This window comes from Eleutherodactylus coqui, chromosome 8 (genome assembly GCF_035609145.1).
Source record: "Eleutherodactylus coqui strain aEleCoq1 chromosome 8, aEleCoq1.hap1, whole genome shotgun sequence".
NCBI classification, from domain to species: Eukaryota; Metazoa; Chordata; class Amphibia; order Anura; family Eleutherodactylidae; genus Eleutherodactylus; species Eleutherodactylus coqui.
The window spans coordinates 18,415,361-18,438,884 of NC_089844.1; the positions used below are offsets into that span (position 1 = coordinate 18,415,361).

Below are 23,524 nucleotides of genomic sequence, written 5' to 3' on the forward strand. Positions count from 1 at the left end.
CACTGGGCAGGAGAGCAAGGAGGACGGTGCAGATGATCGACCAGCGCACTGCTTGATCATTAGGGCAGTGGTCAGGGGTGTCTGGATCTATCAGACCCCCCTGCCTCTGGACAGTGAGGCACAGATGACTTTCAGTTTACTGGACCGAGTTGCTATGAAAAAATCTGTGGCAGCAACATGAAATTCTGATGCCGATTTTAATTGAAGTTCATGCTGGATTCAGCCTGTGTGAATACAGACCTGTTAGACTTTGGGGGGGGGGGGGGGGGGGGGGATTACTGAGACCACTTTCACTAAGCCACACCCACCTTTCAGAAAAGGAAAAAAATTCTAAATGTTTTGCCCAAAACAGACACACAACAAAACTTTAAACTTTTTTCTTTCTTACAGAATTCTGGCCAAATGCCCTAATAGATTCCCCCTTTGTGTTTCATTTCCTGAACATTTTCAAGACCTCTGCTTGCTGTCAGTGAAAGAGAACATTGTCCTTTACGTCCAGAGTCATAGGTGGCCATGTAGGGCGGGTGGAGGTGTCAGACACAGTCGGGTTTCGGCACTACCTCTGTCATTGTGACAGGTCTTGGGATGTGATGATGTCTTCCGCTAACATTCCTCTCTGCTCCTCAGATGACCTCGCCAGCGACATGGAGGACGTGGATTTTGCAGATGAACCAGAAGATGGAGAAATGGGCGATGAGGAATGGGAGACGGAAGATGAGGGCGTGGAGGAGGGAGCTGACCCGCACGACGACAGCGAGCTGACGTACTCCAACCACACCGGTACGTGCCGGGACCGCTTTACACACTCCCAGCCGCCTCCTTGCTGACAGTTTCCTCCAGTCCCAGCTTTGTGGAAGTACAAGTTCTGCATCTTTCTAATCCTCTGTTTTCAAGATCATTGCTTGCTGTCAGTGAATGAGCTGGTGGAGCGGTGCTGTTTACATCCAGAATGCACAGGCCTCTTTTATCAAAGCGGTCTTCTCACGCGGCCGAGCTTTCCACGGGATTCTGTCCATGTCTGAAATGGCGAGAGCGGAAAGATGGAACTCAAACAGGTTATCATACAAGTGATTTTTCAGTCAGACTGACGGTCCGAGTCTCGTGGAAGGAGGTGATGCGGCTCGCGCCAAGAACCTCGGGGTGCAACTCGCTCTGCGCCGCATGAATACGGCCTGAGGGTTCGTTCATACGGGCGGACGCAATGTCGGTCGGGGAAACAGTAGCTGATTTCGCTGTGTGTTGTGCGCGTTGCCTGCGTATTTATCGCTGCTCTGCGTATCATCCGTTTTTTACACGCACAAGAAGGCCAATTGATGTCCCTGTCTCCTGGCTACATGCTAGAAAACGCAGCACACGCATGTAACATCCGTGTTTGCTGGTTTTCGTAAGCTCTCATAGACTTTAATGTATCCATCAGATTTCTGTGTTTGCCCAGTAAAAAATACGGACAGAACACGGACAGAAAATGCGCTGGTATGAATGGGCCCTCGCAGTAAGATGTCCTTGTTGCCCTGAGCAACCAATCACAGATCAGCTTGCATTTTACCACAGTAGGTTAAGAAATGAACGCTGAGCTCTGATTGGTTGCTAGGGGCGTGCTCTGATTGGTTGCTAGGGACAACAAGGCAGATTTACTGCTAGACAGTTTTGATAAGCGAGACCGGTATGATGTCCCACAGCTGAGGGTTTGCTGCAAATACCGCAGGTCTAGACAATCCTTTGTGACACACCTACAGTAAACCGCTCCACTGTCCTGGTAGTTTGTGTGTCATCTGGGAGTCGATATCCCCAAGTGTTCATATCCAGTATTACACTAATGGTTGTCCAGGGAGGTGAACACCTAAGGCCGCTCTCACACCAACGGGAGCCGGCAGCGGAATCCGGCCCTGACTGCGTCCGGCCCCCCCGCGTACCTGAGTTATCTTTACTGCGGATGACCACGGACCCTCGCTGTCGGTCATGCGAAGTAGAGATTTTTGTAAATACTTGTATATCCCGCGCCGTCGCTAGGTGATGATGCGGGTCCCCGCAGCCCATCCGCTAGGTCGGACAGCTTCTATTGACATCGATGGAAGCCGTCCACGCGGAATCGGCACAAGAAGAGAACATGCTGCGATTTTATTTCCGCTTGTGGAAATCGCAACCTCCATCCGCTCTGAGCAGATATGCGAATGTTCTATCCTTTATAATGTGTGCGGACTACCGCGGAGATCGGCCCTTACTTGGGCCTGCGGTGCCGAGACCTTCACTTCTGACCCCAATGCTGGGTCACATGGTGTGGCCCCTCTCTGTGCCCATCACATTGTGGCGGGGGGAACGGCTGTCTCATTTTAATAATGGAGCAGCCCCCTTCCCAGTCTCTGTTGGCCGGGCACAAAGGGGTCTACAGCATGTGAGGCGGGCCGGAGTGGGGGTCCCAGTAAGTCCAGGTAAGGATTCCCCCTCTCCGGATGACCCTTCTGATATGTCTGCCGGCTGTCTCCACTTTTCTCCCATCAGATTCTGTATTTTGCGTCAGTCTGGACCCCAAGGACAGCAATCTGGCGGTGACGGGGGGAGAAGACGACAAGGCCTGCGTGTGGAGAATAAGCGACGGAGAGACGCTGTTTGAGTGCGCCGGTGAGTGGGGTGTATGGCGGACTCTTACAACGGGGGAAACTTACTTAGGCATTTCCTGCGCCGGGTTCAGTACCATATCCTGGGCAAAAGCGCAAACTTCCTCATGTACTCCACGCCTTCACGGCTCCTCTGGGTATCTGCACAGAAGGCCGCATGCACACAGCCATGTTGGATCTTGCAGCCGTAGACATTAGAGTTATGGCGTATACATTACTGGGTTAATCTGTAGAATCCTGTGTTGGGCCACATATAGTATACAGTCTGTTAACGGTTTCAGGTCACAAGGACTCTGTCACCTGTACTGCATTCAGTCATGACTCCACCATGGTGGCTACAGGTGACATGAGCGGTCTCATCAAGGTGTGGAAGGTGGAGGACGCACAGGAGATCTGGTCGTTTGAAGTGGCTGACCTAGAGGTAAGAGATTATTGTACATAGAGGGCGGTATTATAGTAGTTATATACTTGTACATAGGGGGCATTATTATAGTAGTTATATTCTTGTACATAGGGGGCATTATTATAGTAGTTATATACTTGTACATAGGGGGGCAGTATTATAGTAGTTATATTCTTGTACATAGGAGGCAGTATTATAGTAGTTATATTCTTGTACATAGGGAGCAGTATTATAGTAGTTATATTCTTGTACATAGGGGGCATTATTATAGTAGTTATATTCTTGTACATAGGGGGCAGTATTATAGTAGTTATATTCTTGTACATAGGAGGCAGTATTATAATAGTTATATACTTGTACATAGGGGGTGGTATTACAGGAGTTTTATTCTTGATGCCCGTGTGGCTTCAATAAAGAGGAAATTCCTTTAATTCTATGCATTGACATATTTGGGTCCTCTGCTTTGCGGCTCCAAGACATCATTTCCTGCTGGAGTTCTATTCTTGTATGTGGGGTGGCAGTATTATAGGAGTTGTATTCTTGTATGTGGGGTGGCAGTATTATAGGAGTTGTATTCTTGTATGTTTGCTTACTTGCAGTGGTTGGAGTGGCATCCTTGTGCCCATGTGTTGCTTTGTGGGACAGCAGATGGCAATACCTGGATGTGGAAAATACCCAGTGGGGAGTGTAAAACTTTCCAAGGACCCAACTGCCCGGCTACCTGTGGACAGTTCTTACCAGATGGTGGGTATAACTTGATGTTTCTTAGGCTAATTATCATAGTTTTCTATAAATGTTTTTTTTTCTTCTGTGTTTATATATTTTATGTGTTGCAATAGTTCATCTCTGCAGCTCAGATTCACCTTTATGTATCGGATCTTTAACTCTTTGTTTTTGTGATAAAGGCAAGAAAGCGGTTGTTGGCTATGAAGATGGAAGTGTGCGGATTTGGGACCTCAAGCAGGGGAGCACTCTGCATGTCCTGAAGGGTAAATATGATACATCGCTGTACTGCAGCACTCCTAGTGGACTTTTGGTGAATTACAGCATTAAACTGGAACTCCTGTCTAGTTTTCTTGTTTAACCTCATGCATAACTTCTTCATTTTTTTTTCGTAGATAGAACTTTCTATTAGATATCCGATGCTGCGGCTTTATTTCTTCCTCTTGCTGATTGCAGTGTTGATGGCTGATCACCATTTGTCTTCCTCTGTGGCTTGCTCTCTAGGTACTGATGCTCATTCTGGACCTTTAACGTGTGTGTCCTCTAATGCCGACGGCAGCCTGATTCTCACCGGTTCTGTAGATTGCGACACCAAAATGGTGAACGTGGTCACTGGGAAGGTAAGGATTTCCCTCTGTCAGCTCGGTGTAGTGTAACCGTAGAAGTATTAAAAGGCAATTTTGGTAAAACCCCTTTAATTACCTGTTCATAGAGTAGGTGATAAGTCTGATCACTGCTGGGTGGGTGCAGCGAGCTCACAGTGATGGAAAAAGGGGGCAAAGGATTCCCATTCTCGGGATTGGTGGGGGTCGCAGCAATGAGACCCCCACCGATCAGACTTTTGTCACCTTTCCTGTGGAGAGGTGATATAAGTCGATTTTGGGAGTAACCCTTTCAAGGGGTTGTGCCAATATGCACAACTTTTTTCAAAACGCCGGGCTTGGGGTAAATGGTACCCCCTCCCCCCCTCACACCAAGCTGATACTGCTGAAGAAGGCTTATTGTCAGCAAGCTACTACAGGGGAAATCTAGTACTACAGTATGGTCATTCCCATGGACGACTGTCCTGTAATTACAAGGGCTGCGTATGGTCAACCCAGATGTGAGTCTCACACAGCAGCTCTCCATTATAGCCGTAGAGGAGGGGGGGGGGGGGGGGGGGAGACCAAGCAGGGGCCCCTACTTATAACATTGATATGCCCTAACAGCTCATATGAACAGGGGATGCCATCTTCACTCCTGCAGCATAATGAGCGCATTGTGTGAACAAAGACTTAAAGGGTCACTAAACTTAGAAAACTCCTGACATGTCAGAAGTTTGACCAGCGGGGCTTTGAGTCCTCAGACCTCTACTGATCGTAAAACTAAGCGGCGAACGTACTATATCGAGCGCTATGATTGGTGAGCGATAGACTCGATCAGACACCGCTTCAGATGAGCTCTTCTTCTACCCCTTCGTTTTAGTGATCGATGAGTGGGTCTCAGAACCAGGACCACCGATAAAAGCTCCTAACACCTCAAAAGTTTTCTAAAAGTTTAGTTACACATTAAAAAGGCCCCCTGCCTCTCCTGACACATCTGTTTTACTTGTATTCTTCATGAAACGACTATTTTGCCTCTTTTTTTCTTTATAACTCTATTATATTGTGCCGTTCCTCTGTTGCTCCTCCTGAACATTTTGAGTAATATGACAACTAGGTGTTACCGTTCTCCTTGTTGTGTTCCTACACTGCCGGCACTAATTGGATAATGTCACATTCTGTAGGTAACGCCCAGATGTCAATGTATTCATACATTTCTAGGAGATCTAAGTGCAGATGATCCAAAATCGTTATTTTTTGAAGAATACAGATCTTGTATATAAAACAAAAAATCTGTTTGTGTCCTACACACATCCACAGTTTTGGTCCAACTTAAGTGAAATTTTGCATGATTGTTCTTCAGCCCCCGGCGACAAATACTGGCAGAATTAAAAATCGAAAACTCACTGATTTCCCCTGTAATTTTAGTTGCCAATAGCAACCAATCACAGCGCAGCTTTCATTTTTTTTTATACTGCGGAGGAAAACTGAAAGCTGCTCTGTGATTCCAGGACTCCTATTCATTACATCGCTGTGTAACACGTGGGTATATCGCCTAGTCTGTACTAAGGCAGACCTTTCAAGAGAAGTGACGGGTCCTCCTAAAAAAAGATTCTTATGAACACCCATTCTGTATCTAGTGCTTCTGCGTTAGAGGGGCTCCTCCCCTGGCGGACCTGATCCAGCCGTAGATTGCATTGGTTCTTGGAAGTGGTGAAATGTCTGACCCGTCTTGGTTTCCATTATGGAGAATGGCTAATCATTGGGGGTTGTTTTAAATTTATTAACAATCCCCCCCCAACCGATCTCTCGGGGTCCGCTGCTGGGGCTCCTGTGATGTATGTATTGCAGTCTGTTTTAATAGTCTGTTACTCCATGTTTGTAGGTGGTTGGTGTCTTCCGGACAGAAAGTAATGTATCCAAAGCCTCTAAACGTGAAGAAGGTGAAGCGGAGACCAATTCGGTCGAAACTGTTGGATTCTGCAGCGCGTAAGTGACTAGCGGCCTGAGAGGATAAAGGGCTTCTGGTAGACGCTAAGGCTGGGTTCACACGGGGCCTATTCCCGGCGGAAATCCCGCGGTTTGGCCGCAGCAAAAACCGCGAGATTTCCGCCGGGAGAACTGCCGTGGAAAAACCCGCAGCGGCTTTGAAGCGGCCCGGCCGCTCGCTTTTCCGTTGCGGCTGGCGCTCCCACAGAGGAGAGCGCGGCCGCGGCGGAAAGAAAAGATAAATAGACATGCTGCATATTCTGAAACCGCTGTAATAAAGTTCCATTAACCGCTCCTTAGATGATGGGAAATGTCTTCAGAGTTTAGTAAGGAAAGCCTTTGTTACCTGTATGCAGCTGGGGAGAGAAGTCCGGTGTGCTGTGGGGCCGAGCATGTTACCTGCACCTCAAAAGCATCTCCAGAATCTGCCCTTTCCTTAGTGTTGCCCTCATCCATTCTCGTCCTGACTCCTGTAACTTTCTACTGAACGCTCTTTTCCCTAAACTGTCGCCTCTCCAATCTATACTGAGCGCAGCAGCCAGGCTCCTCTTTCTGTCCTATACAGATGCCTGCGTCAGGGGGAGGGGGGGGGGGGGCTGCCCTCGTTGCCGGGGGGGGGGGGGGCTGCCCTCGTTGCCGGGGGGGGGGGGGGCTGCCCTCGTTGCCGGGGGGGGGGGGGGCTGCCCTCGTTGCCTGGGGGAAGGGGGGGCTGCCCTCGTCGCCTGGGGGAAGGGGGGGGGGGTTGCCCTCGTCGCCTGGGGGAAGGGGGGGGGTTGCCCTCGTTGCCTGGGGGAAGAGGGGGGGGGTTTGCCCTCGTTGCCTGGGGGAAGGGGGGGGGGTTTGCCCTCGTTGCCTGGGGGAAGGGGGGGGGGTTTGCCCTCGTTGCCTATTCACTACATTCACAATATAATATATACTCGATACTCTCATCCATAAAGCTCTCCACAGTGCTGCACCACCCTGTATCTCCCTCTCATCTTTGTGCACCCTGCCAGAGCTCTCCATTCTGCTAATATCAGAGTAACCTCTTCCATACTTCCATCTCCAAGACTTCTCCCAAGCTGCACCAGTTCTCTGGAATGCGCTACCCTGGACAATTCTGTTACGCTTAAAGGGGTTGTCCCGCACCGAAATGGTTTTTTTTTTTTTTCAACCCCCCCCCCCGTTCGGCGCGAGACAACCCCGATGCAGGGACCTAAAGAAAGCTTACCGGAGCGCTTACCTGAATCCCCGCGCTCCGGTGACTTCTATACTTACCGGTGAAGATGGCCGCCGGGATCCTCTCCCTCGGTGGACCGCAGGGCTTCTGTGCGGTCCATTGCCGATTCCAGCCTCCTGATTGGCTGGAATCGGCACGTGACGGGGCGGAGCTACACGGAGCCGGCATCCTGCACGAGAGGCTCCATTGAAGAAAGCAGAAGACCCGGACTGCGCAAGTGCGGCTAATTTGGCCATCAGAGGCCGAAAATTAGTCGGCACCATGGAGACGAGGACGCCAGCAATGGAGCAGGTAAGTATAAAACTTTTTATAACTTCTGTATGGCTCATAATTAATGCACAATGTACATTACAAAGTGCATTAATATGGCCATACAGAAGTGTATAGACCCACTTGCTGCCGCGGGACAACCCCTTTAATATTAAGTTTTATAAATGAGCCCTGAAAACACATAGTAACCCTTCGACATCCCCTAATCTAACTCTTTATCTGTTTGCCCATCTGTTACACTTTCTGTCAGAACCTGATCCCATTGTATCCCCACATACCATACACCCTATTACACCTCATATCTGTACACACAGCAGCTGGTGAGCGGCTCCTACAGCTTCATATATGCAACCCTGTTTATATAAAAGATGTCTGACCATCATACAGAACAAGCACTGCTACATCTTGAGTCCTCCTGTTTCCTCATAGATTGTAAGCTCTTGGGCGCCCCCCTCCCTTATTTTCTCATAGATTGTAAGCTCTTGGGCGCCCCCCCTCCCTTATTTCCTCATAGATTGTAAGCTCTTGTGCCCCCCCATTCTTATTTTCTCATAGATTGTAAGCTCTTGTGCCCCCCTTTTGTTGGTTTAATACTGTATATAATGTCTGATGTGTACATCGCTTCGGCATATGTTGGGGCTATAGAAATAAAGGTGATCATTAGATCATTAGAGCGCTGCTTACAGATATCTAAGGGGTGTTTTTACTAAACTTCAGAATGCAGTCGGTGAAGCTATTTCCGGGAGTTCCCGTTTTGCTTGTCTTGGTACATCTTGCATTCCGTCGCCTGAACTTTTTTCTGTTCTTACTATGATCACCATAAAATTCCGTTACTCTGACACCCCTCCTTTTAGTTAATCCTGATAGTCTGGCATGTAACACAGTTTGTCTTCTGCTGGATTATCAGAGCACTAGTCTGCAGGATCCGGGGACCTCTTAGATCTCTGTGGTAGGTTTCCTTTCCTGCAAGCTCCTGATGCTCTCCTGTCTTTGCAGGCTGCCTCTGGCCGCAGTCGGTTACCTGGATGGAACTCTGGCAGTTTATGACATCTCAACACAGACTCTGCGACACCGGTGTCAGCACGAAGTGAGTGACCTCTGACTACACCTCCTGGACCCTTCAGGCCTGGAGAAACAAAGATGGCCTCAGACTACCTGATGCACACTGTGCATTAGAATGCATTGGTTGTCTAAGACACTAGTGCTGCTCTGATTGGCCAACGTTACTCATGTGAGCAGCACTGGCCAATCAGTAAAACCTAACCTAATGATGCATGCTAATACACAGTGTGCATCAGGTAGTCAGAGAGGTAGTGCCGCCATCTTTGTTTGTCAAGGACTGGAGGGTCGCTTTAAGGGCTGATGAGTATGGGCAGCACTGTAGGGGGTCCAGCGATTCTAGATTCACCGGAGTTTTTGATGCTTGTAGTCGCCCTTTTGGAAACTGCAGCACTATAAATGTTGGTTTGTGCCGTGGGATTGCCGTCCAAGGATGTAAATTGAATGCCCCCCAATAACAGCCGCGAATACAGGATTTTGTTACTCGCCATTAAATCCTTTTCTCGGATGTTCATTGGGGGACACAGCACCCACCCATTCGGGGACTCGGACGTTTCTCTGTTCTGAGCTACCCCCTTCACTTCTTCATTTTGTCAAAGATTGTTTCAAGTTATATACTCAGTTAGCATTTGGGCTTTTCCCACTCCTCCTGCTCGTGTACAAAGTGATTTAGCTGAGTGACTAGAGGAGGGGTATAGCTGATAGGAGGAGTTAACTCTCCCTTTGCTTCGTGTCGCCTCCTAGTGGCAGCAGCTAAACCCACAGAACATCCGAGAAAAGTAACAAAAAATCCTGTTTTTCTGATACAAAGCTCAAAATCCTCTTTACGGAAATGATTTGAAGCGGCCACTAGAAGGAGCTCCCTGTTGTTAAGTTCATTGTATACGCAGTATGAAGGGAGCTCCCTCTAGTGGCGGCTGCAGGCATCCAGAACTTTGTTTTAAATGTATGTCTATGCAGGGGGTTTGGAGCTGTGTGGCATGATATAGCTGCATCTCTCAGGGGGTTATCCAGGCTGCGTTCACGTCGTTATTAAACCCAGAAACAAGCGGGGTATTCGATGACCACAAATATCATCAAATGCCCAATCCTATAAGATGGCCACACAGCAAGAAAAACGGCAAGCAGAAAAACTGTATCATGCCATAGTATGAATAGAAATATCTTAATTGTAATTACTAACTAGTAAAAAGGATAAAGTCGTGATGGAACAAATCCCAAAGACGACCCTCGGTGCGCGATTCCATAGTCTCATCTCATGTCAGAAGGCAATGAATACAAATCGCACCCAAATGACAAATGAATATACAGATAAAGCGCCAGTGCGAAGGAGATGCCAGCAGGAGATGACCAGAAACGCAGAACTAAAGTGCATGGGCAAGAATTCTAGTAAATGGACTTGACCCATGCAGAGGGAATCTGGGAAACCCCAAGCACATATCTGCACCAACCGTTCATAGACACAGGAAGCTGGGTGTATGTAGTTGAGAAATTGGCACACTGCCGTGATCACCGTCGGGGTTATGCCCTCGGAGTATGTGCCACCATTCACTTCCGGGAGTGCATCATGTGACCAGTCGTAACTACAGACGCTAGAAATGGAAGCCAAAGTAATGCAGGCGAGTGCAGGGACCCCAGAGCATACATCAAAAACCATACTAATTTAACATTGCATGTCTACATCTGTGAAGGCATTACCTATACCCAATACATCTAGCATGTGTCAGTCGCGATGGCAGTGTGGCATGGTGGCGACAATGCAGAAACAGACCTGGTGGCTGCTATTTACCTGGACGCTGCATCCTGCTTTGCTATCTGGGAGTCATTCCTGTGAGAGGGTTTGGGGTGTGGCTCCTTCTGCGCTACACATCAGCAGGTATGGAGGCCTTTATATTCCTACCCCTATCTTTTGCCCTTGCTGTTGATTCAGTTCAAATAAAGGAAATTGTTGGAGCAGGTTATAACCTCCGTCCTGGATGAAAGCTTTCCACATTCAGCTAGTTTTTGGTGGTTTTCCCTTTTTCTTAGTCTTTTCTCAGTTTCTTACATCCCTCCAGGTTACTCTTCAGGGAAAGTCAAGTCCTAGGTGAAGACTGTGGGTCCGTCCTTACCAGGACGACTACCCCGTTTTTTAAGCACTGTTTAGAAAGGGACAGGCTTTTTCCATCTATTGTGCCTGGAGTGGTGTGATCTATTTCTGCATAGTAAAGTGGGTGTTTTTTCTGCTTTGGTGTGAACGCCACCCTACGCCCCTGCTGGCGTGGCGCTCTTGTGCGGTGCAGACACGATACCATGATTTTTGAGGATGCTTGACATACAAGCCCTAGTTATGGGTAATTAAAAAGTCAGTTCAAATAGTATTCAGGCAGCTAAAAATGCTCTTTTGGAGCAAAAATTAATATAAGACCCTGTCTTATTTTCAGGGAAACTGGGTTATGAGTGCATTCCCTGCATCCATGTGAATAGGTCCAATATATCACATGTCTTCATATGGGGTATGATTTGTTTTCATTGCCTTCTGACACGGGATAAGACTATGGGATCGTGCAGCGGGGGTCGTCTTTGGGATTTGTTTCATCATGACTTACTAGTTTGTAATTACAATAATTTTGCTCATTTTTTTGGTGTGTTGGATGTTTTTGATGCTTCGTGTTCACGTCCTGTTTGGCCCACGTATCTAAATTATTTAGATTTCCTTGGGGTAAACGCATGGGTGGTGAAGCTGCGATGTCTCTCTGCGCCCTTCGTGGGTGGTCATGTGACCCTAGCCTTGCATAGAGCGATGATGGGTGGGGTGTAACGTCTGTCCCCTCTGTCCTCTAGTCCGGCATCGTGCAGCTTCTGTGGGAGGACAACTCGCCGGTGGTCTACACTTGCAGCTTGGATGGGGCTGTCAGGCTCTGGGACTCACGATCAGGAAAGATGATCAGCGAATACTTCGGCCACACCGCCGAGATTCTGGACTTTGCACTTAACAAGTGAGTAATCGTCCCGGACAGAAGAGTCACCGGTAAAGGTTTATGTGAAGCCTGCGGATGTATGAAGAGGAAAGTACCAGAATGCACCTTTTATGAGCGGGGAGTGGTTTGTGTTGCATGAAATATGATGGCTGTTTCATATTTATTGACCACAAAACATTACATTGCAGACTGATGCAAAGAATAAGTAACGCAGCTCACTTTACAGCCTGCAGTAAAATTCAGTCTAGATCCTGATGATCGACCCGTGGGAAGCTGCAGTCGCACTTTGATCACAGCTTTTGTGCAGCCTAAAAAGGATAATTTTCAGCAGGACATAAAAACGATCCAGATAGGGATCATACCCGCGCCTCTGCTGCTCATGGCGTAAGAGCGGTGACGCTGGACACACGCAGGATCGGTTATGATCCCCGTTAGAGCGTCCGTGCGTCTCCAGCATTGGAGGACGGTTGCGATCGTGAACTCCAGGCTTGGCCGAGCTGACTTTTTTTCCTTTTTTTTAGGGGATTCCTCCACCCTGCGCCCCCTGCTGAGTAGTAAATGATAGTTATTTTGCAGTGTTGGGCTACATTCATACGAGCGTGAGTTTTGTGCGTTGCGAGGTGAACAGAACTCTCACGTCAATCTAATGATCTCCATCATTATTTTGATGAGCTGTATTCTCACGCGCTGCATGTCCTTCTTTTTTTTTTCTCATTCCTCGGAACGCATCGCTCATTGTTTTCAATGGGAAAGTCAAACGCCTCACATGCCGTGTCGTGAAATCAATAGGAAACGCTTGCCGCTCCCCCGACGTGCCTGAAACAAGCGCTGGAGGATCGGAATGTCACAGAAGTGATGCGAGGCGTTTTCCATGGAATACTCCTGTGTGTTGACCAGTGTGATATCGGACCTGGTTTCTCAGCCCAATATCGCGTTCGCCTGTGTGAATCTCGCATTAGGATGCAAATCTCGCACAAATAGGAACTCTGTTCCTTTAAATTGGTAAATAAATCGCGGCACGCCTGATCTCTAGACGTGGCATCGCATCTCCCATTGTTTTCAATGGGGCCGGCGGCAGGATCGCACAACGTGATGGGTGGGCGCGGTGCGATGCAAGGTCTCGTCATTGAAATCAATGGGAGACAATCCGCCACCGCGCTGGAGGATCACGGATTCCCTGAAGTGATGCCAGGTGGGTTTGACATAAAAAAACAACTCGCATTCACGTGAAAATCATGTGTTGATGAGCGCAATATCTGGTCGTTATTCATGGCCCATCGCACTTGCCTGTGTGAAGTCAGCCTTAATAAGTAGCGATACTAAATATATATATAATTTTTTCCCCCCTTTTTTGTTTTCAAAATAAAATTTGGGGGAGGCGAAAAGCAGTTGAGGGATTTGTCAGTGGCGATCCTGTACTCTCGATGAGGTCTGGCGCACACAGGCGGATGTTTGCTCCGGAGCTGGTGTTCCGCGTCAGATTCCGCAGCCATAACCCTCCATAACACACTATGGAAAGTGTTTTTTAAATTTTTTTTATTTCATGCACACGAATCGCAGTTTCCGCTCGCAGATGAAAAATCGCAGCGTGCTTCATTTTACTGCGGTTCCCGCACACATGGCTTCCATTGACATTGTGGATGGGACACGGATTCCATGGGAAAGCGGGAGTTTAAAAAAAACCCCTGTACTGCGCTTGTGCTTCGGCCGCCAATTCCGCACACATCCACAGTACAGAAGACAAGGTACGCAGGGTCACCGTCGTGGGCACGGGCCGATTCCGTGCGGGATATCCCATGTGGAATCCGTGTGTGCCTGTGGACATGAGGCCTAAAGGGAACCAGTCCGCATGTTGACGTGTGTGCTTGAAAAGTTACCTTGTCCACCCTGCGCCAAACATACGGCTTTATTTTTCCAGCACCTCATGTAAATATCGGGCCGGACCAATTTGTGAAACCCTGCACCCCTCCCCCAATGCTACCCCCTACTCTGCAAGCGTTTGGACACATTCACCACGTGATTACAGCCAAATGTTGCCCAAACGCTGTGATCTCGGAGCCCGACGCATACGTAGTACATCTGTCCTTGTGGGCGGATTACTGTCTTCCGACTGCACGCGCCGAGGTCACGGTGCTGGCGCCAGACTTTGGCCACGACTTTGGTGATATTTCCAGGTCACTTGCAGAGTGAGGGGCGATGTTTGGTCCGCTGGACAGTCTGTGAGACCCTGCGTCACGCCCCAATCACCCGATACTTACATGCGGCATCAGAAAAATAAAAGCTGCCAGTTGCGGGTATGCTTGGCACAGGGTGGGCAACGAGATAACTTCTGAAATACGAGTCGGCGGTGTCTAAGCGGAGTTGGCGAATTAACAGGTGCAAAAAATGCTGACAGGTTCCCTTTAAAAAATAATAATAAACTTCTTTCTTTCTTTCTAATCTTTCACCATGACGCAGCAACAATGTATCTTCACCTTCTCCTCTGTTTCAGGGACGCCTCCATTGTGGTAACCGCCTCTGGGGATCACACGGCGAAAGTATTCTGCGTGCAGAGACCCGACCGCTAGGTGCATCTGATTCTCCGTCCGCTCCCCATAAGGAGCAGACCCCCTGCTGGGCGGCTGGAGCTGTTCTATACATGTTTGATAGGTGTGGATGTGTTGGAGTTCCCCGTATGTATGTGGATAGAACGCGGTTGTCTGCTCACATGAACTCATTTTTCACACTATCTATAAGAGTTTCTTTTGGGGTTGGGGAGGGAAAAATGTTAGCAGTTCTTAAAGTTACAGGCTATGACTTAAGGGCATCCACTACTGAGACGGTGGAAGCTCTCGGCCAGACACGGCTGAGGGCATAATGTTTATAGCCCTTTATGAAGCGACAGGAGAAATATATGTATATTTTAGTAAAATTCCTTTAATCTGACTCTTATGGCGTTTAGGGTTCATTTTGAGTCAGGGCATGCAGGGACTAGTAGTTCTCAAGGGCTGGGCGCTTCCAGGAGAGTCCAATATAACACAAAGTGTCTGAATCCGATCACATTTCGTTTTTTGTGAAGCAAATCGGCGATGAAATAAACCTTCACAGCGCCATCTGTTGGAAGGTAGCGGCGCATGAGTCACATGGTGCAGCATGGCCAGAATACGCAAGACCTACTAAAAGTTTGGATATTGACTCCTAGAGCAGCGAACTTCCAACGGGTGACACTGGAGGATTATTCTATCACTCATTTGCATAGCTTTTTTCCCAAGGAGCATTGCATGGCCTATAAGACTCCTTACATCCTGTGATGCTCTCCTCAAGGAGAAACATTACCCCCTGCACTCTTGTTGAAGAAACTGTTCTTTCTTCTATCTGAGACTGAGATGCATAAACTAATGCCAAAGAGCATCCATCACGATCCTGCTGTGGGTCCCGCTATCATCTTTGAGTGTCTCTAAAATAAGTAGAAGTCATGTAATATATATATTTAGATCAAGAGGGCGGCCATCACAATGGGTGGGACTTAAAGGGGTTGTGCAAAGATGCACAATGCCTTCCAGAAATCGGGGCTGGTGGGGAACGGTTGATCACCTGGTGTCCTGCTTTCAGCACCCCGGGCGACCAGTTGGTTTTGCCAGGGTATGCCTAGGCCAGCTACACATTTCCCAGACAGCGACCGCTGCAGGGGAAGTGTAGTATTACAGGACAGCTGCTCTTATGAATGGTCGTCCTGTAGTACCAGGATGGGAGCCCCTCTTACTGATTGGCTCCCCTTTCTGGGATCCTTCTCTATGACGTTCATATACTCTAATAGGACATATGAACAGGGATTGGGATCTTTATGCAACCCTTTTTAAAGGGGCTGTCCACTGTCCAACTTATCGCTGTTTTGCTGCCAGAAGCAGACTGCTCCATACATTGTGCAGTGGCCAGAGTTGGTACTGCAGGTTCATTCACTGCAGTACCAACCTGGACCATTGAACAATCTACTGTGCTGTCTGCTTCCTGCAGTAAAACTGTTAGAAGTGGGGCAACTTCATGAAGTGCTAGTTTCAATCTTTTCCTGATTTTTTCAGGAAGTTAACTGGATTAATATGGGGATAAGATATATATATTTTGTAAACTGATTTACTCAAAGCACGACGACCGGGAGCGAGACTGGATTTTTAACTCTTCCATATAAGGGCTCTTCACTCGCTTGCTGCTGCATTTATAAGGCTTGGCATCTGAACCCAGAAAAATATATATATATGTATGTATAATGTGCAAATCAGCATATCTTCAGGAACCGCTGTTGGAAATTGTGGTTTATTGACATCCTCTGAAAAAAAGTATAATGCCTAGATTATAATTTCAATGCCGCCTTATTGGGCAGAAATGTCGCATCACCGGCCTGATTTTATATATGTGCCCCAGTATATACTAGTACATAGCAGAGTAACCTGTTTACAATATAGTGGAGGCATCGGACACCTTCTCCGAGCTCCGGGTTCTCTCTTGACTTGCCCCTTACCCCCCAAAAAGTTGGATGCTGGCGGGAAAAAACGTAAATAATTCCCAGTCATCACTGTTTTTCGGTTAAAAAAAAAAAAAAATTTAAATTAGAAGTGAATGCCGACTTGTGATAGGCCTGACTGCTGGGGAGAATGGCCGCCTCTCCTGTCTGGGCAGCAGAAGCACTTACCTCAGCCATTCTAAGATGAACATTTCAGCCAGCGGTTGAAGCCACTTCTTCTGTTTTTCTCTATGGTTTCCACAGAGGGCTTCACTCCTCCGATTACGCCTGTGATCCCGTCGCAGAGCAACGAGCTCCACTGGTTATTTATACGACTTGTATTACTATGTGTGAACGTTGCTGTAGACTATTAAAGAGGAAGCTTTCTTACAACAGCCATTCGTCTTGTCTTTATTTTCGAATTTCTTTTGTTTGGTCATGGGTTTGGTGATGATGGGACTTTTTTTTTTTTTTTTTTTGTGGATTGCACCTTATTACAGTAGTGTATCTTACTGCAGCATCACTTATGGGAGATTGGCATGGAAAATGCCAGTCTTGGATAAATGTTCCCCAAAATGTATATATAAATCAGGCCCCTTGAATATCAACTATTTACTGTAATCAAAACCACTCCAAGCAATGTTATACGCTGATGAGCCAAAAGTCATGGGACAGGAACTAATAGTGTATAGCAGGGGTCCCCAACCACCAGTCCGCGGACCGGGGCCGGGCCCTTAGGTGTTCAGCGCCAGTCCACGGCACCGCCGGGAATTTTTGTTCTAAACACAAGGCCCGCTGCGTCGTGTTATGTGGCCCGCGGCGTGCTGACGCCGCTTACCACTGAAGCGGTTACCAGCGGGGGCGCCGCAGCTCCCCACTGGTAATCGAGCTGATCCCGGTGCACACTTACGTGTGCTGCCAGGCGGGGGGGAGATATATTATACTGCCCTATGTGTGTACTGCCAGGACATTCTAAATGTCATAATTAAATAAGTATGCACTAAACTCCAACCCCCTTTATAAACACGCCCCATATAACCAAAGCCCCGCCCATGTCCCGCCCAACCCTGCTGGGCCTTGTAAAAATGGTCTTGCTTGAAGCCGATCCATGGTGCCAAAAAGGTTGGGGACCACTGGTGTATAGAACCCCCTCTAGCCCAGCGAAGTGCCAACAAGTTGACATGGCATCGATTCCACAAGAGGACAGAAGATGTCTGGATGGTTGTTTAGCCATCAGGATAGCCCCCCACAGCTCTGTGGTAATTATTGGTGCAAGTGGACCTCCTCACCACTTCCCATAAATGTTCAGTTGGGCTCATGTTGGTGAGACCTGTACATTCACCCATTCGTAGAAACTCTCCATAATGCCTCTCAAACCAATTCTGGACAACGTTGGCCCAATGCAATGTCCTGCTGGAGTATCCCATCATTGTGGGGGTACATGATGTCCATGAAGGGAGGCAGATGGTTACCAAGCAGGGAAATGTAGTGGTCATAGTAACATTGTATGTAAGGCTGAAAAAAGCCCCATGTCCATCCAGTTCAGCCTAGCCACCCCTCCCCCCCACACCCATCCTTCATGTTGATCCAGAGGAAGGCAAAAAAAGCAATGAGGTAGAAGTCAATTTCCCTCTCTTCTTCTCTGCCTCCAATCTGCCAGGCCATTTCCATACGGGTGACAAAATCATACTATTTTTCTCACGATGCGGCAATTCTACAAATCTCATGTATGTGAAGCCCATGCTTTCCAATGGGTTCTGCCACATGAGCGATGTTTTGTAGGCTGCTACATTGTGAGAATACAAAATCACGGCGTGCTATACAGATGCAATTTGTGATATTTTGTAGCCCATGATTCTCTATGGAGCCTTCCTTTCTGTTGCATCGCACGAAAACGCGGTTTTCGTGCAATGCAGCTTTCACATTTGAAAGTCCTGCCCTATCTGCATCAGGAAAAAGAAGATGATACATCACCTATCGGGCGGTGTCCGCATCGGCACACTTTTCTGTAGTCTTCGATGGCTGTGATTGGTTCAATGAGCGCTGGTTCTGATTGGCTGAGCCGCTGCGCTCGAGAACCAATCACTGCCAGCACTTCCTGGAGGCGGGGATTTCAAACCTCCAATCCAGGAAGGGTAGCCTGAAGGCTACAGAGAAGTCTGCCGGAGTTGACAGTGCCTGATAGGTGATGTGTATTATTTGTGTGTGTGTGTGTGTGTGTGTATATATAATTTTTTTTTTTTTTTTTAATGCAGATGCGACTTATTTTTCAAGCGTCATGTGCAACTTTGTAGTGACACAATCATGATATCACCACGGGAATACCAGCGATATTGCACACCACACAGATGAGAGATCACTGCGATTTTTCTCGCAGCGATATCGTGTCGCCTGTGTGGAAGCGGCCTCAATCAGAATATCCCCAGAACACCGCCCCTTCTGAAGTAATCAGTGATATAACATATTGGACTACAGGCCCCTCTTGAACTCTTTTAGATAGTTCTCCCTCACCACACCCTGTCTTCAGGCAGAGAGTTCCATAGTCTTACTGCTCTTACAATAAAGAACCCTCTTCTATGTCTGTGTAGAAACCTTCTTTCCTCTAGATGTAGAGGGCGCCCCCTTGTTACAGTCCTCTGTATAATAGATGATGGGGGAGATCTCTGTACTGACCCCTGATATATCTATACATGGTTATTAGAGCGCCCCCTTGTTACAGTCCTGGGTGTAATAGATGATGGGAGAGATCTCTGTACTGACCCCTGATGCAGTATATTTATACATAGTTATTAGGTCGCCACTCGGCCATCTTTTTTCTAAACTATATCCCAATTTTGATGACCTCTCTGGGTACTGTTGCCCGCCCTTGTACCCTCTCAAGCTCCGATATGTCCTTTATTACCGATGCCCAGAACAATATTCCATGTGTGGTCTGACCAGTGACTTGTAAAGAGGAAGAGCAATGTTCACGTCAATGACTTTTTTTTTAAGTTGATCAGTGGAGCCAGCCCATGCGTGAGAATACCCCAAACCGGTATGGGAACGGCAGCAGCCTGCACAGTGCTTTGTTGACAACTGGAGTCCATGGGTTAGTGGGGCCTGCAGCACACATGAACCCTACTGTGACTGACCACGCCACATGTTGCCAGTACTCTTGGGTCCAGTTATTAACCTACAGTTAGGGCCAGAAATATTTGGACAGTAACACAATTTTCGCGAGTTGGGCTCTGCATGCCACCGCATTGGATTTGAAATGAAGCCTCTACAACAGAATTCAAGTGCAGATTGTAACGTTTAATTTAAAGGGTTGAACAAAAATATCTGATAGAAAATGTAGGAATTGTACACATTTCTTTACAAACACTCCACATTTTAGGAGCTCAAAAGTAATTGGACAAATAAACAGAACCCAAACAAAATTTTTTTTTTCTCAATATTTTGTTGCGAATCCTTTGGAGGCAATCACTGCCTTAAGTCTGGAACCCATGGACATCACCAAACGCTGGGTTTCCTCCTTCTTAATGCTTTGCCAGGCCTCTACAGCCGCAGCCTTCAGGTCTTGCTTGTTTGTGAGTCTTTCCGTCTGAAGTCTGGATTTGAGCAAGTGAAATGCATGCTCAATTGGGTTAAGATCTGGTGATTGACTTGGCCATTGCAGAATGTTCCACTTTTTTGCACTCATGAACTCCTGGGTAGCTTTGGCTGTATGCTTGGGGTCATTGTCCATCTGTACTGTGAAGCGCCGTCCGATCAACTTTGCAGCATTTGGCTGAATCTGGGCTGAAAGTATATCCCGGTACACTTCAGAATTCATCCGGCTACTCTTGTCTGCTGTTATGTCATCAATAAACACAAGTGACCCAGTGCCATTGAAAGCCATGCATGCCCATGCCATCACGTTGCCTCCACCATGCTTTACAGAGGATGTGGTGTGCCTTGGATCATGTGCCGTTCCCTTTCTTCTCCAAACTTTTTTCTTCCCATCATTCTGGTACAGGTTGATCTTTGTCTCATCTGTCCATAGAATACTTTTCCAGAACTGGGCTGGCTTCTTGAGGTGTTTTTCGGCAAATTTAACTCTGGCCTGTCTATTTTTGGAATTGATTAATGGTTTGCATCTAGATGTGAACCCTTTGTATTTACTTTCATGGAGTCTTCTCTTTACTGTTGACTTAGAGACAGATACACCTACTTCCCTGAGAGTGTTCTGGGCTTCAGTTGATGTTGTGAATGGGTTCTTCTTCACCAAAGAAAGTATGCGGCGATCATCCACCACTGTTGTCTTCCGTGGACGCCCAGGCCTTTTTGAGTTCCCAAGCTCACCAGTGAATTCCTTTTTTCTCAGAATGTACCCGACTGTTGATTTTGCTACTCCAAGCATGTCTGCTATCTCTCTGATGGATTTTTTCTTTTTTTTCAGCCTCAGGATGTTCTGCTTCACCTCAATTGAGAGTTCCTTTGACCGCATGTTGTCTGGTCACAGCAACAGCTTCCAAATCCAAAACCACACACCTGGAATCAACCCCAGACCTTTTAACTACTTAATTGATTACACGTTAACGAGGGAGACTCCTTCTGAGTTAATTGCAGCCCTTAGAGTCCATTGTCCAATTACTTTTGGTCCCTTGAAAAAGAGGAGGCTATGCATTACAGAGCTACGATTCCTAAACCCTTTCTCTGATTTGGATGTGGAAACTCTCATATTGCAGCTGGGAGTGTGCACTTTCAGCCCATATTATATATATAATTGTATTTCTGAACATGTTTTTGTAAACAGCTAAAATAACAAAACTTGTGTCACTGTCCAAATATTTCTGGCCCTAACTGTATTATTCTACACAAATGCCCAGAGCATCGGAAACAAACAAGGAGAATTGGAGCTCCGAACACGGGAAGAGAAATATGATGTCATCGGCATCACGGAAACTTGGAGGGATGATACACATGATTGGAGCACAAGGCTTGAAGGATACAACTTATTTATAAGAAATAGACCTAATAAAAGGGGAGGAGGTGTTGTGTTGTATGTTAGGAAAACATTCATCTCCACAGAGATTCAAGCTTCAGAGCATGAGAGTTCTCTAGAAACAGTTTGGGTAAGAATACAAGGAGAGAACAACAGAAAGGACACCATTGTAGGCATTTACTATAGGCCGCCGGGACAAGCAGAAGATATGGAGGAACTCTTTCTACATCAGATGGCCAAGCTCTCAAACAAGCCAAACCTAGTGATCATGGGAGATTTTACCGATCCAGACAATTGTTGGGAATCTCTCTCAGGTAAAAGTAATGGATCCAACAGATTCTTATCCGCTCTTGCTGACAACTTTATCTTCCAAAAGGTCGAAGAGAAAACAAGGGGATCTGCTATCTTGGACCTACTTCTTACCAACGGGGGGGGGGGGGGAGGTTGTGGGAGTAAGGGTGGCTGGGACCTTAGGAGGCAGTGATCATGTGATCATGATATCCTTGGATGTTGGATAAAAAGGGGAGGAAGAACAGAAAACTCAGACCTCAAGGTTGGATCTCAGAAAGGCTGATTTCAATGAACTCCGAAAGAGGAGAGGAAGAATCCAATGGCTGGATGTACTTAAGGACAGAAATGTCCAAGAAGGTTGGGAAATATTGCAAAATGAGATTCTCAAAGCACAATCGTTACCAATCCCTAAAAGGAAGAAGAATGGGAAGCATTTAAAGAGACCAGGATGGATGAACACAGAACTTGTACACATGGTAAAGAGGAAGAAAATATGTTTATCAAATGGAAAGAGGGGGCGATATCTAAAGAAGAATATAATGGGGTCTGCAGAACTGTAGGGCAAGTGTCAGAGAAGCTAATTACATTTCTTAAAAAAATGAACCCCGGAGGCCGGTGAGGAGAGTGTGAGATGTGCTGCGCATCGCCGCAATATGCGGGTCCACAGGGCTGTAAAAGGCTGCACAGCATCTTGCCACACGCTCGTATGCGCACGGCCTTATTAACACAGTCTGCAGAAACTGTAGGGCAAGTGTCAGAAGAGCTAAAGCTAATAATGAATTGAGGCTTGCAACAGAGGCCAAAAGCAATAAAAAAGGATCTGGAGGTATGTCAAAAGCAAAAGAAAAGTCCAAGATGCTATTGGATGCTTACAAGATGAAAATGGGGAATTTGTTTAGAATGATGCTGAGAAGGCTGAACTTTTGAATTCCTACTTTTGTATCTGTTTTCTCTCTGAAAGTAGATGAAACATCAACTGATCTTCCCTGTGCTATTGAGGGAATAAAAGAATGCAGAGAGATGGTGAGGGAACACTTAGCTAACTTAAATTAATTCAAGTCTCAAGGTTCAGATGAATTACATCCTAGGATACTAAAGGAAGCAGCGGAGGTAATTGCTGAACCACTTGCCATAATCTGAAAATTCCTGAAAAACAGAAGTCCCAGAAGATTCGAGAAGGGCAAATGGAGTCCCTATCTTCAAAAAAGGGAATAAGGTGGACCCAGGAAATTACAAGCCTGTGAGCCTGACTTCTAATCCGGGAAAGATCTTTGAACAAATTATTAAACAGCATGCATGCAAGTACTTAGATAAGACTGGAGTAATTAACCAGAGCCAGCATGGGTTTGTAACAAGCAAGTCATGCCAGACGAATCTAATTTCCTTCTATGACAGAATCACCGACTGAGTTGATAAGGGGAATGCGGTGGATATAGTATATCTTGACTTTAGTAAATCATTTGACAAAGTATCTCATACCATACTTATTGAAAAAATGACCAAATATGGGATTGACAAGGCAAGTGCACATGTAAAACGCTCCCCGGCTGCTCCATCCTCCATGCTGGCCGCGCTGTGAGCGATCCAGCCATACTCGCTCCTGTAACAGGACATAATCGAGCCTCACTGGGACATGTCTTCTCCCTACCTTTCTTCTGATTTTCTACTTCTATTCCATTTTATCACTATTTTTAAACCTATACGTTTTTCTATGCTCTGTAGCATGTCTTGCCCCAGCAATTACTGAAGAAGAGGTTTTTCCTCAAAGCGCCTTTTGTTCTGCTGGTTTTACTCCTCATATAATAAAATCTTCATATCTTACCATCATCACCATTTTTTGGAGTTGTTGCGTCTTGAGACATTTTTCTTTCACTCCCACCTTGTATAGGTGTGGGCATTCCCAAGTGTCCCCTGAGGGAACGCCACTTCATCATCAATGTACCTACCGCTATCCCAGGACTTTTGGCACAT

General features: G+C 46.9%; 1 protein-coding gene across 1 annotated transcript; it reads left to right on the forward strand.

Annotated features, from left to right (window-relative positions):
- The first annotated feature begins 595 nt into the window (after positions 1 to 595).
- Positions 596 to 16,691, forward strand: LOC136576165 (angio-associated migratory cell protein-like). Its single transcript, XM_066575236.1, has 10 exons — positions 596 to 780; positions 2,500 to 2,619; positions 2,897 to 3,036; positions 3,618 to 3,762; positions 3,924 to 4,007; positions 4,246 to 4,361; positions 6,208 to 6,311; positions 8,797 to 8,887; positions 11,683 to 11,837; positions 14,311 to 16,691. The coding sequence occupies exons 1-10, from the start codon at positions 645 to 647 to the stop codon at positions 14,384 to 14,386; spliced, it is 1,167 nt and encodes a 388-aa protein (XP_066431333.1). The 5' UTR covers positions 596 to 644; the 3' UTR covers positions 14,387 to 16,691.
- Positions 16,692 to 23,524: the final 6,833 nt, after the last annotated feature.